Source organism: Electrophorus electricus, chromosome 13 (assembly GCF_013358815.1).
Source record: "Electrophorus electricus isolate fEleEle1 chromosome 13, fEleEle1.pri, whole genome shotgun sequence".
In the NCBI taxonomy this organism is placed as follows: Eukaryota; Metazoa; Chordata; class Actinopteri; order Gymnotiformes; family Gymnotidae; genus Electrophorus; species Electrophorus electricus.
In genome coordinates this window covers 6,207,966-6,226,898 of record NC_049547.1, presented here as the reverse complement: position 1 = coordinate 6,226,898, position 18,933 = coordinate 6,207,966, and the positions used below count along the sequence as shown (strand labels likewise).

At 41.6% G+C, this 18,933-nt stretch overlaps 1 protein-coding gene across 2 annotated transcripts in view; it reads right to left on the bottom strand.

Moving 5' to 3' along the window:
- Positions 1–15,176: 15,176 nt before the first annotated feature.
- fut8a (fucosyltransferase 8a (alpha (1,6) fucosyltransferase)) overlaps positions 15,177–18,933 on the bottom strand; it is a 56,511-nt gene continuing 52,754 nt past the window's right edge. For both annotated transcript variants that reach the window (XM_027014072.2, XM_027014073.2), the window contains 2 exons: positions 18,383–18,533; positions 15,177–16,177 (listed from right to left, as the gene is read on the bottom strand). In XM_027014072.2, coding sequence (XP_026869873.2) covers positions 15,845–16,177; positions 18,383–18,533 — 484 coding nt within the window. In that variant the 3' untranslated portion in view covers positions 15,177–15,844. The remainder of the gene's footprint in view (positions 16,178–18,382; positions 18,534–18,933) is intronic.

The following is an 18,933-nucleotide window of genomic DNA, read 5'->3' as shown; positions in this document are numbered from 1 at the left end:
GTCCTTTTACAGGCAATCTGGGAATACAACCAGCACGACAATGCGGGTTAGTGTCAGAGTCTTAATTATGTGCAGAGATGAAGAGACTGAAGCCCATCACATGAAAACCCAAAACAAGATGGTGAAACCTTCATCCTTCCTGTTCGAAGTGCATTTTCCTGGGTGAGAAGCACTTTAGGATCCGAGCTCCTACACTGCTAGATTCAGAGAAGCATAGAGTTGTCCTGAATAATTGAGTGAGTATGCAGAAATGAGAAACCCTGTGCATGCTCAAACAGAGCACAGTACAGGCCAGAGAGTATTTATCAGCTCATCAGAGGAGGCAAATGAAAAACGACAAGCTCTATTCTGCTCTTGTTATTAGCAGCCCCTGAACAGGCCACATCTGCTCCTATTCTGTACCTGTCAGTGGCCTTTTAATCTGAGAAATTATTTGAATATGATCTGGAATAGTAAGAAAGAGGAAGGTGGTTATTCAACAGGCTGGGGTATGTGCTCTCTCTATAAAACAAACTCTCAAATAGGCCTTGGCACCCATATATGTCTTAAGTAACTGCTTCAGACAAAAGTTCTTTCACTCTGTCTGTGTCACTGTCTTTTCTATAGCGCTGTCAAAGATAAGGCTAAAGTTTCTCTGCGTGCCTTTTGTCTTCTGTGACATTATTGTTTCTGGTGTTTCACATTCTTGTCTTCATTCTGAAATGAAATTGGTCCTGAATTGTGCCCTGTAGGACTGTGCTGTCCTCCTGTCATTGACCATTTCCCCCTTTACTGCGCCTTCTCTTTTCAAACACACACACACACACACACACACGCACGCACGCAAAGTTTCCTTTCAATCCTAACCCAGTCCCTCATTCATGATTACATCTCTAGCAGTCAGTCACTTGTCTCTCTCCCCTTCTCTCTGTCTCTGTTTCCCATCACCGCCCCCCACCCCATCAGTCAAGGGCCACTAATCACCTCTGATGGTGACTTAAATGCAGAAATGAGGGTCATGCAACAGGAGTGAAACGTTAGCCCATTTAAAGCACTCCCTGTTGACCTCTCCATCACTCTTTACAGCTGACGCTACCATCCACGCCCCTTCTGATTAATCACCATACAAAGATTATGGAATCAGCATTATGGGAAATGGGGCCAGAGTGACATTAAAAGATTTCCGTTTCAACTGTTACTCTTAATCTATTTCCCATAAATGCATGCCGTGCATCGCTCAGGCAGCAGTCATCAGTCTGGTGCTGGGAGACAAGAAAGGAGGTTAACAATGAAAATCGAGCAGTTTTGGCAGGTAGATACTTTTTAAAAAGAGGAGCTGATGCACATGTCTTGCTACACTGAGAAACACTGGAATCTCTTTGTCTAACTTAAAAAAGCAAAAAAAACAAAAAAAACAAACAACAACAACAAAAAAAAACCAGCATAAGGATTGCAATTTTCAAAGCGACTACCCTCATTTCCATAGAGTGTGAAAGGACATGGAGAACATCACAGGAGCTTGTCAGGTGGTATGAGTGGATTTACATTTTTTGTGCTACAACAAAGATTTTATATAAGCTACAACAGGATAACAAATAAGTGTTGCAGTTCCTGTCTGCATAACTGTCAATCTTTCCCACCCTCCTTTCCTTGCATTGTGGCAAAAACACATGCTCATTGAACAGAACAAAACTGTTTTACTGAAAATTGACTCATCAGAAAGCACTTACTTTAAAGTCACGCCATACTACCAATCAGAGCACAAGTTCACTCTTATCACCAAAGGGGAAACAAATCCATATCATTTGGTGAAATGCACAAGATTTCACATAGACAGATCTGGGAGTCAGGCTTCTTTCTCATCCTCCTAAAGTCTTAAATATTATAATTATAAAATTCAGATGCAAATCACCAGAAGACCAGGCATTAAGAGGGTTGGCCATGTTTTCTTTTTGAACCCTTGCATCTGCCATCCGTAAATTGTGACCTATTGTTTGCTGAATTACTAAGGCAGTGATCTGAGTTGGTAGTTTAGGAGGTAAATGCGAGATCATGTTCCTGGAACACAATAACATTAGTGTGTGTGTGTGTGTGTGTGTGTGTGTGTGTGTGTGTGTGTGTGTTTGTGGCAGGGGGACAGACAGTAGTAGAAGGGTCAGCTCCATCTCTTTTCTACAATGTGTCTGTTTGCCCATATGTTCATCAGTGCTTTAAACAGTCACAGTGGAAAAGAGAAGGAAGGAACAGCTGCTGTGTGTGTGTGTGTGTGTGTGTGTGTGTGTGTGTGTGTGTATGTGTGTGTGTGTGTGTGTATGTGTGTGTGTGTGTGTATGTGTGTGTGTGTGTGTGTGTGTATGTGTGTGTGTGTGTGTGTGTGTGTGTGTATGTGTGGTGTGTGTGTGTGTGTATGTGTGTGTGTGTGTGTATGTGTGTGTGTGTGTGTGTGTGTGTGTGTGTGTATGTGTATGTGTATGTGTGTGTGTGTGTGTGTGGTGTTTCGCATATCAGCTCTGAAGAATTATTCATCAAAGTGAGGGTTGGTGCATCCAGACCATCAGCACTGGGTAAAATGCTGTTTGGTGATTTTGGGCTCCATCTAAACACCTCAGCTGAACTTAGCAAGGAGACTCCCCCTGTGGAGGAGAATAGAAAGGGATGTTTGTTTGCCTCTCTCCTTCGCTCTCTCTCTCTCTCTCTCTCTCAGTTGGAAAACCGATGGATCTCAGTGTGTGTTTATGTCAGCTGAGTAAACAGGACTCTAAGTTGCTTCATCAACACACAAACACACTCAAGCACACACACATGCACACGGAGTAACTGAGCTATAAGAGTGACTGCTGCTGGGCTAACACCGCTCAGCTATAGGTCTCTCTGTGGAGGAACCGCTGAAAAAAACTTTCACTTTCACAAGCCCGTTTTCCTTTGATGCATCACAGGAGAAGCCGATTGGCAAATAATACAGGCCCTCAAGACTCACATCTGGCTTTCGCAGTTTCCGAACTTTTTCTGCCTTTGGGTGCTGGAAGAAATAAATATTATTCTCAACATTCCTTTACAAAGTGCTCATTAATAAGAGTCACAGTATCTGCAAGCAAAAGACAAAAATTCAATTCAAAATTCACTGCTAAAGAATATGATTAACTGCTTTTTTTCAGTCTGTACTGTGTGGTCCAGAAACACAGAATGGGCTTCAGTAATTAGTTATCATCATTTAGAATGACCCTGTTATAGATTGGGACCATTTCTGTCTGATGGTTTAATATGTAGCCATGTCTGTTTTATGTCCATTTCTGGCCTGTGTATCTCTTCCAGTTTTCGCTGAAATGCTGGGTTGCTAGTCAGGTTCCTGGCCATCATGAAGCTCCCTGGAGCCCTTCTGTGCTGTGACAGGGTCTCTCTCTCTGAGTGGCCCACAGGGTCTCCTGGCTCCACATGGTCAGTACTGCAGACCTCATTAAGCCTGTCATTGGCAGGGCAATTCACACCTCACCCCTCAAAGAGAAGCAGTGCACTGAGCACCCAGGCGTCCCAGGATAGCGAGCTACCCAGCTGCGCTTCCACCAGCACCACAGCCAAGCCCACCATGGCTGATGTTTCTAACTGAGGGTTGCAGACCACTCCACAGCAGTGGTACAGGGAGAGAGAGAGAGAGAGAGAGAGAGAGAGAGAGAGAGAGAGAGAGAGAGAGAGAGAGAGAGAGAGAGAGAGAGAGAGATCAGAGTGACTGTGCCATTGTGAAGGACTTTAGTATAGAGTGAACATCAAGATTAAAGTTTGTGCTGATTATATACTGTGCATTGAGGAGTGAGAAAGTGAGAGACAGAGGGAGAGCCAGATGTAGTGGAAAAGAATGAAAGGGAAAAGAGAAAGAGAGAGAGAGAGAGAGGAGAGAGACGAGTGCAGCTGAAGAAAATCTTTATCAAATATTCATCAGAGTGAGGAGATGAAGCCGCTTACTCTGATCAGTAGGGAGAGAAAGAGCAAGCAGATGAGAAGCAGCGCTCCTGTCCTTCCCCACTCAAGGTTAGAAGGGATGAAACAAAGTATGTTAAGCTCCTCAGATAGAAACAGCACACAGAGGGCTGCAGAAAGCAGGCCATTTCCCCTCCTGTGTGTTCCCCACACCACACAACACCACTGGGCTGGCAGTGCGGCTCTCAGCTTGCGGCTCCGTTTCTTCTCTTTTGCTTACTCAATAACACACACACACACACACACACACACACACACACACACACACACAGAGCACTGCTTCCAGGCATGCTTATCAGAAAGCTTGTTTACACACACAGTCTTGTATTACCATCTCTGTGGGGTATTTCATATTAGTATGGTTAAAATCCTTTCATCAAAGGGACATTTGGTCCCCACAAAAAACCCCCACACACACACATCTGCAAACTGCATGCAAAATCTTGTTGACAACATTGCACATACCCTCCTTAGCTACACCAACCTCACCACTGCCTTTATCACGGTGATATCCTTGCATCTGTTGATTTTCATGTCATTTGTTTTTGACCTCAAACAAAATGTGCAGAGCAATGGACAACATATGCTGTATAATGTGACATGTGCTTACTGAGATCCCTCTCAGGGCCATTGACAATGTGTGTATGAGTGGATGCAGTATGCTTTTGTTAAAAAGGACAGCCCTAACTACCTATCAAAGACCAACACTTTATAACTACGCCGTCTTAACTACATTGTAGGGGTTGGCTCGTTTACAGCAAAATCTGGTGCTGGCTGTGATCCTGCACATGCTCACAGCTGTCAGAGAGTCTCCTGTGGTGTGATCTCTGCCAAAATGAAGTGCTAATTAAAGTTTTTTGGGCATCTCCAGTTAAAAAAAGAGACAAACAGAAAGCTATTGCTTCACCAGTGACTTAGCAACCACCCTGATAACTTCAAAACTTTAATGAGAGCTACATTTCTTAGTTCACCAGTGACTTAACAACCACACTGATAACTTCAAAACTTTAATGAGAGCAACATTTCAAGGGCCACTTTTGTTTTTAATTGAGTCATTTCCCATTTCTACACTATCAACAAAGCTACGAGGTGTTATATTCACCCCTGCTAGGTTTTTTCCTCATCACACTTCCAGGAGGTCTGATGCAAAGCTAAACTCTCATGAAAACCAATGAGAAAACAAGACATTTTCTCTGGGGGTTTCTGAGTTTAAATGGGATCTCTCCCCAGACCAGAGTAGAGGAGAATGCAGTATGTAGCAGAATGCTGACTCACCAGGCTATGCTGTCTCAGGCCCTGGAGGCACTGAGCACTGGATGAGCTGCCATCCTAAAAACCCATTCTGCACCCCCCATGCATCATACACCTCCTGCTTCATCTCTGCACTGGAGTTCATCCCCTATTAAAGGAGCTATCAGCAAGAGGGTTTGATTGTGTGTACCTGACGAAATGTCCCTCATCAATTAATATTTAATAGATGGAAAGCAAAAGCAATTGAAACTCATTATCTTTCTATCCAGGTTTATTTAAGAGGAGGAGTGAAGAGAACGATGACAAGAGCAGGTGTGGTTGATTTTTACATGGTGAAGAGACTCATCAAAACATGTTTAATCGATGAAGAACACATCATGCCAAATCACTAAAAACTAAATTCAACCTGATCTGTATACACACATACACACACACACGCTCACAAACATACACTGCACACATGCACACACGCACACACATTCTTTGACCAGACTCATTATTCAACCCCAAGCCAGCAGAGGGAGTGGCAGCTGAAACAGAGAGAACTCTGGGAAATCAGGCTTTCAGGGAATTATTCATTCTTCCCTGCTCCATCACTCTTTGTCACACCCAATAGACTCCCTCTTCAACCAAGGCCAAATCCTCCAGTCTCAGCCACTACCCCCTCATTAGAACACCTACACACTGGCACACATACATACTGAGGATATGGCGTGATCTTAATAGAAGCAGAGCCCAGTTTTATGTTGTCCTGATGATGATGTGTTATTGCCAGGCAAGTCTGGTTCCAAATCATACATTCTATTTGAATGAGGATAAATGAGGATAGTTAATCAGGCAAAGGTATAAGATACAAAAAATATATATATTATTGTCTTATGGACAATAATTATGTATCGCTTAAAATAAATGTACACTGAACATACTGAAAATAAACATGGCTGAAGACTCCTGCTGACCAATGCTGGGTTTTCCTGTATTCTGTATTCACAGATATAGAAACAGAGTCACATTGTTACACATACACATTTACAGTTTACCAGCATTCATGCCTCAGTGGCCGAGAAAAGTCTTCTTGAATGCATTCCACCTGACCTCACTTTTGTTTCTGACAGTGACAGAAAACACAGAGGCGTGCCCTTACACAAGGACACTGTAAATCTTGGCTAGACTGTTTGAACAGTATCATGTCACATTTCCCACAGTGCACCCATTTTCTTAAGACCGAGGTTTAGAGAGGGGATATAAAGATCACTACAGCAGTGGAGGGCAGGCACCATACAGGGTTACATGGAATAATGGACTCCTATTACCACCACTTCACACCACCTTCACCATGAGAAGGTCGTGCCTACAAAGTGTGGGAAGAGATTTGTTATTATCAACCTACTATCAACCTTTTGATGCAAACCTTTAAAAAGAAAACACGAATAAAAGGAGGCTAACATTTACAATAGTTAAACCTAAAAGAACATAAAACTAACTCAGCATACACACAAACCAACTTTTTTTTTTTACCAACAAATGAATCATAACTAAATAATGTCTGTGGAGAGGTGCAGGGCATGTGTCAGTCCCAACAACCCACACAGTATACATCTTGAAGAAATTATTGAAACAGTATTGGATTTTTTTTTTTTTACGTTAACACTCTTTTAACATCATAAACTAATCTTTGTTTAAACACATGAATTGGCTGGCATCATGTACCAATTAAAGATGAAAAAATGTAAATCCTATGTACAAGTCAAGACAATTCTGTATGTGAAATCAATGAGAGAAAGACAAAGACCGAGGCCTAATTGTGGCCTACTATTCAGAAAAATGCCCTGACCTTGGGATGAAGATAATGATGTGCAGAAAAGCCTGAGACAGCAAGATATTTAAAGAAACAGTGGTGTATTTCCCAAGTACTTCTGAAAATCAGGGAGTAGTAATATGATAGCACCTCTCTAAGAGGCAGCAGGGATTAAAGGAAGATCCTTTAAGTTGTTGAAGGAGTTAAATTGTTCAGTCGTTGTTACTGGTCCAGACATGGTGTTATCTTTCATGGTGTTCAATAAAGATCTTCTGTTTTCACTACCACCCTGGATACTGACTCTCATTGCCTGTGGAGTACCTGATTTTTTACATGACAACAGAAACTGTATCTGTAAAAATTGTTTAAATTGCTCCTTAAAAATGAAGAAATAAATAGGATGTTATGAATTTTATATAATTTCAACATCACAAGATTCTTAACCCTGAAGTAAATAATATACTTTGAAGTAAGTGTGAAGTTATAAACTGATTTTTTTTTTTAGCAGATTAGCAAAGGTCAGTATCCAGTTTTGATTAGTTAATATAGATAAAGGAATAACCTTCCTAGGAACAAGATATTCTACAAATTACCTGCTATGCTAGAATTTGTCAGCAATGAGGATTATTTAACTGTGTTAGACAGATTATATAGATTACAACTAGATCATTATTTTAGCATTGGCATAGGTTAGAAGAAGAAGAGAATGCCATTTCTAATCAAATTAGGGCACTTTTGTTGCAAATGTTAAAAAGACATACAGAAAACAAGAATAAAAGGAAAATAAAAATAATGGGGGATATCAAAGGGAGACTAAAATGCAAGTACAACATGATAGTTAAACTAAAACGAACATGATTAAACTAACTCAACATACACACAATTTAACTTTTTGACAAACAAATTAATCGTACCTAAATAATGTCTGTGGAGAGGTGCAAGGCATTTGTCTGTCCCAACACAAAGCCATGGAAGGGTGAGCTCCACTCACACTTCAGCCTGTGTGCGGCCTGCTGACTGTTCTGGTCATCACAGCTGCAGCCTGCTCGCTGTCCTGGTCAACACGAGTGCCACAGGGTGCCCCCTCCTTGGTCCCTTGTCCACTGTCTCTCTTTAACAGGACCAGTGAAGTCACTATACACCACTTTAACCAGGCACTCCATGATGCAGGGTCCTTCCCATTGGCATTGAAAGTTTGGGCATTGCAGCTATGGGTTAAGCAGCCACACTCACAATAGTGGCTGCCCCTGGTATCATGACTCATATGCTTGATTTTGATGAGCAGTGGCATCTCTGTCGAACTGGTGCATGTCATGGAAGTCATGGCAGAGTTCCTTGATGTTCCCTGCGCCAGCCATGCTGTCCTCCTTAAACGGCAGTGGACAACTAAAGATGAGATCTGTGAGCATTCTGAAGTGAACCCAGTTGACTCCTGTACAGTGAAGAGGCATGTCAGCCAGACCAGGGGTAGGTGGTGTTCACAGTCATGCAGCTGTTGGACAGTGACAATGGTGAGCTAGACACTCCACAAGGCTGTCGATCTGTAGATGGAGCAGAATGGTCTGGGTCTTATGGCCGTCCAGCCAATTGCAGACCATAGCCATGACTACCAAGTCAAAGTTGTGCCCCTGGCCCCTTGGGCCACTTAGTGACATATATCATGGCCACAAGGACAAAATTATTTTCGGCATCGGTGATGGGAAAGGCATCTTTGGCATCTAGAGAGAGAGCCACTTGCAAACACCCGCTCCGCTGATCCAATTAACTGAACCAGTCTGAGCTGGTGAGATGATCCAAGGCATTGTGTGGGTGCTGGTATGAGTTGGGCTTTGTGACAGTGCAGAGCAGCCAATTATCCTCAGCTGTTTTCCATTTTCTTTGCCATTACCAGTGATGGCAACTCAAGTCAGTGACTCAAACCCAAGTCATACTTCTGACATATTTTGAAGGACTCATGACTTGTCTCAGACTTTTGCTAAACTGACTCACACATCAACCCGTAACTTAACATTGATGATATTTAAGTGTGTGTGTGTGGGGGGGGACAACGACAAGAATATAACTGATCATTTGAAAAAAACCTTTTCTATCTAATCTCAAGCAAGAATCCTGCCTGTCAGTTCTGAGATGAGCATGCACAATATTGATTGATTCATTTTTTGCAGCTTGCTGCTCTCACACTGATGTTAAATTCAGCATGGCTGCACACAATGATCATCACCTTCAGGAACAAAAACCTTGAGACAGATAGACATAGTAGAGGTGCTACATGCACTACACGGAGCATCAAAATAAAGGTCACTGGCAAAATGACGTCGAAGACATCTCAGAACTCACCAAAAGGTTGGTATGTACAGCAAACATGCTAGCTAGCCTGTACTTTGTAAAAAAGTATGCTAACCAGATAGATCCTTAACTTATAAATACATTTTTCTAGAAAGTTCCATATCATTTTAAGCAGTAACAAGTTTCCAGCTTTTGTACATGTTCCATTGTCCTGCCATTTTCTTGTTAGCTAATATTATTTTGCAAATCAGCAGTTTATTTGGTTTCATGCACTATTCCATGCGATTGAGAATGTATGTTGTTTTTCATGTGTAGGTTTGCTGAGTATAGAAAATCTAAATGTAAAAATTATCCTGAAACTCGAGACTGTTCAATAGCTCAATGACTCCCGCAGCGTCAATTTCCTTCACTTATTGCACTGTGGCCACTTTCTTAGCCAATGGAAACCAGAGGGGGCGGAGCCAAAATCAGTGCAGCATCATCTGTGTTGATACAGTGCAATGTTGATGCGGTCTGTATCTTTTTGTCAGTGGCCACAAAGATGTCTCTATACCGGTGCAAAGCGTCCTGTGTTGTGCAAAACCCTTTCTTTTTTTGCAGCTGCACTTTGTGCTTTCCATCCGCTCTTTGTGTGTCATCAACGCCAACGGCTCTCGGGGATTCACCAACAAGCACTGGTGGCCTCACCCACAAGAAAGCGATGTGTCTTTGAACTGACAGCTTATCCCACCCCCAGAAATCCACCAACCGGCTCTGACACTGTGTTCAGCTTGCCCAGAGCCAGCGGCATCCCCCTCAGAGTATGAGGCCCACACTGCCAGGTAGCCCTGAGTCTCTACCTCCGCTCCACCAACAGCCCCTGCAGACAGCTTTCCACGTCTCTTCTCTAAGCTCACTGTTTCCTTCTTGAGACTGTGCACAGCCCCAGCCACCAGAAGGAAATCCAAGACAAGCGTTCATGCGTCCTGTATAGGCATGAGCCAGTATTTGTGCACTCAGCTCAGACGCCCCACCACAAGCTGGAGCTGCTTCCTCCTCCTCATTTCCACTCGGCTGCTGGTGATGGACTTGAGCTGGATAGTCGTTGCTTCCCAGTCGACAGTTGTGGCAAACTTGGTGCCAGGGAGCATGCGTACTCGTAGCGGCAACACAAGCCACTGTGAGTGGTTTTCAATCCACCCGAAGTCTACAGTGGCAGCTATGCTTCCTAACTGTGGCATCGATGCTGAGGGTCGTATTTTCTGGTTCAGGCTGACTTTTTTCTGAGTGTCTGTATCCCACTGGCTCAGGTTCACGCCATTGACTGGTGTTCACTCTTCCTGTGGCACCTGCACACCAGTCCCTCCACCGTCACTTGGCACATCACTGCCAGCGCAGCGATGCACACGCCACCTCGGCTTCTCTGGCAGGTGCAATCAGGAAATGTTCCAGCACTAACTCCTTTCCCTGGCATCTGCCTGAAATGGTGCTAGACAGCCATGGGCAGCAGGAGAGCCATGATCAGCACCGTTACAGTGTTGCGTTGTTCCAGAAGCAGATCCACAAGCACCTTTTCTTCTCTCCAGTGCCAAATACAGCTGTGCTGTAGTCCAGCAAATAGGCTGGCAACCACCTGTGGCTGTGAGGAGTATGGTTCCCAGACACCTTCACGCTTCGATGGTGGATCCAGGCCATCTCTGCTATTGTCTCCATCTCACCAGGTGCAAGTGAGCTCTGCTGTACTGCTCTCTTCACCATCTTCCACAGACAGCTGCCTCCCTTCCGATAGTCTTGACTCATTTAGCAGGGGACAGATGTAACAAATGTTTTGACTCCAGTATCGAATAATAGGCTCTGTAATTGTCTACCATTATTAAAAGCTTGATCAACTAAACTATATTTTTTCAGCAACAATTTTTCTGGTGTTCCATCATGCTATGGTAGAGTAAATGGTCACTAGCAGTTATGTGTGGGAAGTAGTCTGAGCAGTATTTAAAACAGTATCTGATTTAAAATATAAATACATCTGACATAGTGAATGTTTAACATAGCTTAAGTTCAATGCAGGTCACAAGTAAAATAACTACACATTAGATGACAGTATTTTATAAAATTATGGAGCCATGATATAATCAATGTAAATTGTATCATGGTCAGTTCAAGTAGTGCAGTTCAACTTTTCAGCAGCTATGACATTTTCTAAAAGTCAGGAACAAGGCATAAGAAACAAAAGAGTGTATTTTGTCAAAAGCCAAAAAGAAAAACAACAACACTTTAGGAGCATAGCTGATTCAAGCAGGCTTGCAAAGTCTCTAGTTTGGCTTGTAGGGGCTATCTCTGCAAAGCACTGGACTCGGGCACCTGGGAGGATTAAATAAGCAAGAGCAAATGAGAAGCAGGTGTGTGCAATAATCAGTAACTGGTGTATTGAATGGGGTAGTGGAAGGGAGCCGTGACTAGTGTGAGGCCTGGCTAGTGACTGGGTCATGACAGCAGATTTGTTCAAACTTGTTTGCTCATTCTCTTGACCAAAAATCTTGTCAGGTAAAAAGCAAACTGTGAAGATATGAATGCAGTGCATAGGAAGTGAAATGTAGTGTATTATTAGTGGCATGCCATGGCAAAGCGGTGTATCATGGCACAGTTTGCATGCTACAGACTGTTCTCGACTACTCACTGAGACACTCAGTGCAGTGCTGCCAACCTCTCAACTTTGATGCCAGATTTAATGACTTTTCAGACCCCTTCAGCAATTTTCTTTTTCTAAAAGCACCATGTGCCATAGTAAATTTGCCAGTATTGCGTGGCGAGTGAGAGACACACCTCTATCTGTATCTACTCTTATTCAGGTAGTGGCAGATCAGCAGAGCAGCACATTCAGTCTGCATAGCAGCTGACATAGACATGAATGAGCTGTGCGTGTGTAAGTGTTGCCAAGAACCAATGAATGAGTCTGAATCATGAATCATGAACCTGTATTGTTTGCTTCTCCTTCGTGTTATTTTAAATAATTTGATCGTTTTCACCACCTTATCATTCAGAATTTCAGAATTGTTAACTCGTTCACTATTCACTGTATAGTTATCGCTACATAGTGAACTGACAGATTTTTTTTCCAATGATTTTTTTTAAACATGAAATAGCCATTACACTGACACCTAGTGGTCTGGATGTTTCAGAGTTTCTGTATTAACACTAATCATGTCCACTTCAATGTTAGTGAACTACTGGTTCATTTGAGAACTACAAAGCAATTTGATTCTTTATTTCATACATTTTACAGAAATGTGGTAAAAGTAACGTATTGCTCATTTACATGTAACAAACGCAACATCTGGGACTGCAGATGGAAATTAGCTTATCAACTAAGTATGGTACTCTTGTATAAAACTTCAAATCATATTTTTTAAAGTGCCATACTGGCTCATACAATGTAGCTACTTAACTACAAACACAAAAAGTCTTTACAATAATCACTATGGATTTGGCCTTCCATGTAGCAAAGGTCTATTAAAAATCTGAGAAATAACTTAATAATTATCTGATAGATTTTTTATATGGTTCTTCTGGCACAGAGGCACAACACATTTGTAGGAAAGCTGTAATAGGCTATTGGATAAAGACGGAGAATCTGAGAGACCAGATATGAATAAACCACACATACAATTTCACAGAAGTCCAAAGGACAGACAATTATTTATTTTCAAAGCAAAATCCCTCAAAAAAGATTTTAAAGATCCCATCTTCAATTGGATGTGGGTTAGTGATTTCTTATTTAGGCCACTGCAGAAGTAGTTTATCATTTCAAAGCATCCATGAGAGTTTAGATCAGTCAGCTAAAGTTTGGGGGCAGGGATGTTTATATATATATATTTAAAGCTTTTGGGGTCACTAATAGCCATTCTGTAAATGTCAGGGCTAGAAAACTAAAACCTGCCACTGTAAAATGTAACTGAGATTCAGCTCTAAATTAATCAAAAGTTAATCATAGTTTGAGTTACAAATTTAATATCTATAAATGCAGCCTAATAGCTTCCATGCATAGGCAGTAGCTTATGAACATCTTTGTCAGAGGATTAACATTTCTAAATGATTATTTTTACCACCTCAGAATTTTAAAAGGGCCTTCAAAATAGTAACAGGGGCTTTGTGGCTTAGTACCACTGCATGATTTAGGAATTACGAACCATCCTTTTACCTCTTGTGAAATATGTGGTCATGTTCATTGTATGGACATACTTTTTTGAAGCATAGAATTTTGGACAAAAGATGCTAATACTAGAACATTTGCAGTTAAGCACACCCTGAGAAAAGGACTAGCGAATAACGGAACACATCATCTTTGTTGTTGTCTTTAGAATGCGTCTCGAGCGAAAGAATGGCCAGAGGAGAACTGGGTGCACACGTGTGGTGTGTAAGACGATAAGAAGCACGCTGCAATTTCTCTGCAAGCATTGGCACAGACACAGCCTATAAATCAACCACTATATCAGATCAGGCCAGGAGCTACCTGCTAGTCGCTACAGAGTGAAGCAGCAGACACGAGCATCCTCATGCCTGCCCTGGAGAGGGACAATATCTGTGATATGAGAGAAAGAGAAACAGAGATCCAATGACTTAAGATAATGGTAGCTATTAATATGGGACAAACTTAAATGATATAAGTTTAACGTCAGTGTAACTTAAAGGTGTAGGTATAGGCAGACTTCAAATCCAGAAACAGTGTGCCATTTTGATCCCTCGCATATCTTAAAGCTGCAAGTTGTTGCTGCCTTTCTGGAGAGTCCAGGTCATCTGTATTCCTCAGTGTGCATTTACACATGAAGGACATGTGGTGCTTTGAAAGAAGGCCTTCTGCAGTACTCAAGAAAGCACAAGTGATTTTTCTTTTCCACTGTAATCAGTCTCAGTATTAATGATAGAGCTCACAGGCCAGGTAAAAGGATAATTGAGTGAAGCAGCAAAATATCTTAAAGCAGTTAAAATATCTGTTCAAGGCATGCTTCCCCACCTGTGGGTGACCTACATGTCTGTGAAAGTCCACAAGTCCAGGAGAAGCACACTCCCTAGGGAGTTGTAGGAATTTGGATAAGCACTACTACACTGTTGTTCATATGACTAATACACACATATAGGTGCATATACACCAGTGTTACCATCTTCAGCGTTGTTTGTATGACTAACACATGCACATAGATGCATATACACCAATGCTACGAACTTCCTGACAGAATGGAAAGGAAACATAGTGGCATCTTCCTGTGCTGCTATGATTGCTAACACACTTGTATACCTGTGTGCCCTCACACACTCCAGTACATACACACCACACACACCACCAGACAAACAGACAGAGGCCCATGTTGGCTGATCAATTTATTTGATCGGCTTACCAAAGACAAGCCCTCACAAACATAAAATATGAAATATTTCTTAATGGTAGACTAAAACCTGTTACGATAATGACATTCCAACACTGTCATCATCAGTATTCTTCCTCTTAACATTATCATTATTAACATTAGTATTAAAATTTTACATTTTAATGATCACTTTCCATATCTTTTTTTCAGAAATTAATAACATTAAAGCATATTTTGAAAACACACTGGAGGGAGGTGTTGTGAATTAGACAGTGAGCAGTACAGGGGTAGGAGTATATTCCTCCATAAGGCTCTGGAGTCAAAAGCTCGCAAACCTTTATGTGACGTTCTGTGAGACGTCACCCGTTCTTCTTAGGCACCAAATTCAGATCCACACACACACACACACACACCCACACCCACACCCACACCCACACACACACACACACACACCTATACCCACACCCACACCCACACACACACACACACACCCACACCCACACACACACCCACACACACACACACACACACACACACATATACCCACACCCACACCCACACATAACACAAAATGTAATGTCTCAATTAGAAAAAAAACACCAAAAGGCATGTTTTTTGCTTTAAAGCACAGCATGGCAGATGAAGGCGAGAGCACAAGGGTGCAAGGGTGTGTGATGGCGTTGCCATGGTTGAAGTGCAGAACCATGGAGGATATGACAGGAGTGGTTGAAGCTACTGTAAAGAACGAAGTCAGTGTTCATACAGGAGAAAAACAGCACAGGGAGGAAAGAAAAGTTTATGTTCAGAGTCCAGGTTTAAGATTCCTCTCATATTGTTTTTTTAAAGCAGTGTGGAGTGTCTTGTTTTTGTTTTTTCAACTGATCTTAAATAATCAAAGGCAGTTTTCTTCATTTTATCCGGAGGTTTAGAGAAGTAGCTGCAGTGGCAAGCTGATCTTGTAGTCTTTTAGTAGACCATTCTTTATTTCCACAACCCTGATGGCCACTTAATATATGGACTTCAGGACCAATTACTAGGGTTAGGAACTAGTCTCAAACCCTGTAAATAATGCCACCACTGATTCTCACACACACACACGCACACACACACGCACACACAGACACACACAGACAGTGCATTTCCATCCAGGAGGTCCAGGCTTTCTTCATTACAGTATTCAGTATTGAATGTATTCCCACACAGTCTCTCTCTGTCTCTACTGCTTACTGAGCAGCTTGTCAGCTTCTGGGTAAGTGGGGTACTTCACTATCTCTATCTTCTCTTTCACCTTGTAGGAGGGGTAGAGGCCAGTGCGGCCACTCTTGCGGTTGATGCCCTTGGAGTAGCCATCCCAGTGGTTGCCTGCCACGCCGATCACATCACCGGGCTCCAGCGGGATTTCGTCGTTGGTGCGTGGCTGGTGGGGGTAAATGGCTATCTGGTTGTGTGCGTTCTGTCCCCCGAAGTAGTAGATGTCATCCAGAGAGTGGAAGTAGGATGAGGCGTCTGGGTGCAGCGTCTGCATGATCTCATATGCCACACGGCACACCTGTTTCAGATGAAGGGAATATGGTGGAACTGGGCAGATCTCACACACAGTCATCTTTATTGAATGTTGGGACTTGCTGTTTCTGGCACTTGATGTAAACCTTTGGTAAGAAACTGTGCTCTTATGAAGGGCTGAATGATGGCTAACAGAAATTAGCGTATGGAACCAGATGGTTTATAGACTCCAATTATACAACTACAGGTGTTTCGATTAAAGAGACTGTAAGTGAATAAGATTTTGAGGAAATGCTAACTTCAGTTCAACATCTAATGCTTCATTTGGAATAATGATTATACTACAATGCACAAGCATGTTTTATTTTTTTGCACATGAAGCAGTGGTAGCTCAGTGGTGAAGGTACTTGGCTAGTCATTAGAAGCTTGCCACTTCAAGCCCCTCTGCTGCCAAGTTGCCACTGTTGGGCCCTTAGCAAAGCCCTAAACCCTTGCAGTTTGTTCTAATTGTAAGCTGCTTTGGATAAAAGTGACATCTAAATGTCATACATGTAAAGTATTTCAAGATGTTGACTCAAAATGATTATAGTTTTGTTTTAAGAATGCACAGATACAGGCCTTTATGGACTGGGATCTAGTATTAGCCAAGTGTGACTGATCCACATCTGAGACTTTTTAGTAACAATTGTAAAATTGTTACATAACAGTTTTATTAACAATAAATTATAACATGCAGACAACTAAAAATGTTGCTGCATGACTGTCTTCACAATGATAAATGGTCTTGGTATACTTTTCTGAAGAACTGTGAAAATTTGTCTGCAAATCTAACTTGTTTGGGGTAGCAATGTGAAGTATAATAGACTAAAACAAATGTAATCAAGTGCTTTCAGAACAAACACTCTTAAAAATAATTGTATTTTACACTAGGCAAATTGAAAAAAAGGATGCCTTTTAAAGGCTTGAGAAACTTCAAAATCACACCCCCCCCCCCAAAAAAAACAAAACAAAAACAAAAACAAAACAAAACCAGAAAGCAGGGGATCTCCCTGGCTGAACACACATCATCCATCACAGTAGTTTGCCATCCCAAATATATATTAATGAGATCACTTAATTGTATGCTACTTGAAAGTATCTAAAACATTGCAGAGCAATTAAAAGATCCAGATATCATTACAAATATCCAGAGCTCCCAACTCAGATGTGTGCTGCCTCTTTGTTAAGTTTCACTGAAGCTTTCAGTGGGTGAATGGTACCAGTTTTCCAAAGTCTGGTACTACAAGGTAGCTAAAGAATTTCATGGATTGTACATCAGCCAATCTGTTTCTGTTGCAATCGAAGGAATTTTATCTAGCTAGACCAAAGTGCCATGTCATTTTGTGGGGTGAATGTTAGGAGAATGGAACACATGAGTTGGCTGTCACACACTCACTGCAGATGGGGGTGCCTGACGGACCTGTGCAGTGTGAGTGATACCGCTGTGAGTGTGGAATATTTTAAGACCTCGCTACTTGCATACACTGACTTGGAAAATACTGAAACTGAATAGCAAATGTCTCCAAAAGCCTAGCGCAAGATGGTAAAATACTGAAAAACTATTTTAAGAAAAATAGGAAAATGGAAATAGTACTGAATGAATTATATTTATTTTGGATTTTGGTATTTACCTGGTTTTTGTGTAATATAGTGTATAGTCTAAATCCTGTTTTATTTTGTAAATCCTGTTTTCTATTGTGTAATACATTTGATAAGTTACAGATTTACAACTACCAGATTTAAAACTACCATATTTGCTATTAAATTATCCCGTTGCATACACTTCATTCCTGTGTAGTACATAAATCTGTAGTACAGAATGATCCCAGTCAGTATGGCACAGAAATGCATACATGTTTAAATGGTAGAAGAAAGAGGGTAATGGAACAGGAACTCAATAACTTAAATTCATGCATTAGAATCAGTACCCCTGCTAAATTGATATTATATTATCTTTGTTTACAAGAAAACCTAACTGGTCCCTGTTATCCAAAATCATTGTAGTGATGTCTTAACTGAGGGAGAGAGCTTTCAGTATAGTACTTTCTCTACCATTAAAGTTGATTTTTGTTTTATGAAGTTTTTGGGAAATCTTTAACTGAGCAGTATATTTTTGCACAAGGTTTGTAATGTTTGGTAAAGGCCAATGTACTTTTATTTAAGACCCCATTATTGCATATGCTGAGTTGTGTAGAGTTTAGTAATGTGTCACCTGGGAGGAGAAGGTGCAAACCAGGAAGTTGGTCTGGGACAGGAAGTGGATATCTAGGATGACTCCTCTTAATGAATTTTCAGTATAACGGTTGTGCAGTCCGGCTGACCATGAGATGGAGTTATCACTGATGAATTCATAATCAGGGTACCTGACACACACACATGCGCACACACACGCACACACGCGCACACACAAACACACACACATGCATACGCCCATGCACACACACAAACATGCACAAGCATCTGTTAAAACTGAGTTCATACTTGGCTTTTCTGGCTTCATAAAAGGATACATGTTTACACTATTTAGCAATTTAATTTTGATACCCCTTCATCATCCGATACAACAAATGGCCCAACAATGATCACGCTTACTGGAACTTGGCTACTAACACAAACACGTGCAAATAAACCTGTTACAGTTCAAACTTGAGGCATATGAATTGAATTCATATTCAATTTGGTTTCAAAGATGCAAATTCTATAGCACTACATAATATTTTTGCTCTTATAGGCCTAAAAATGTCCCCACAATCTAAAATGTCC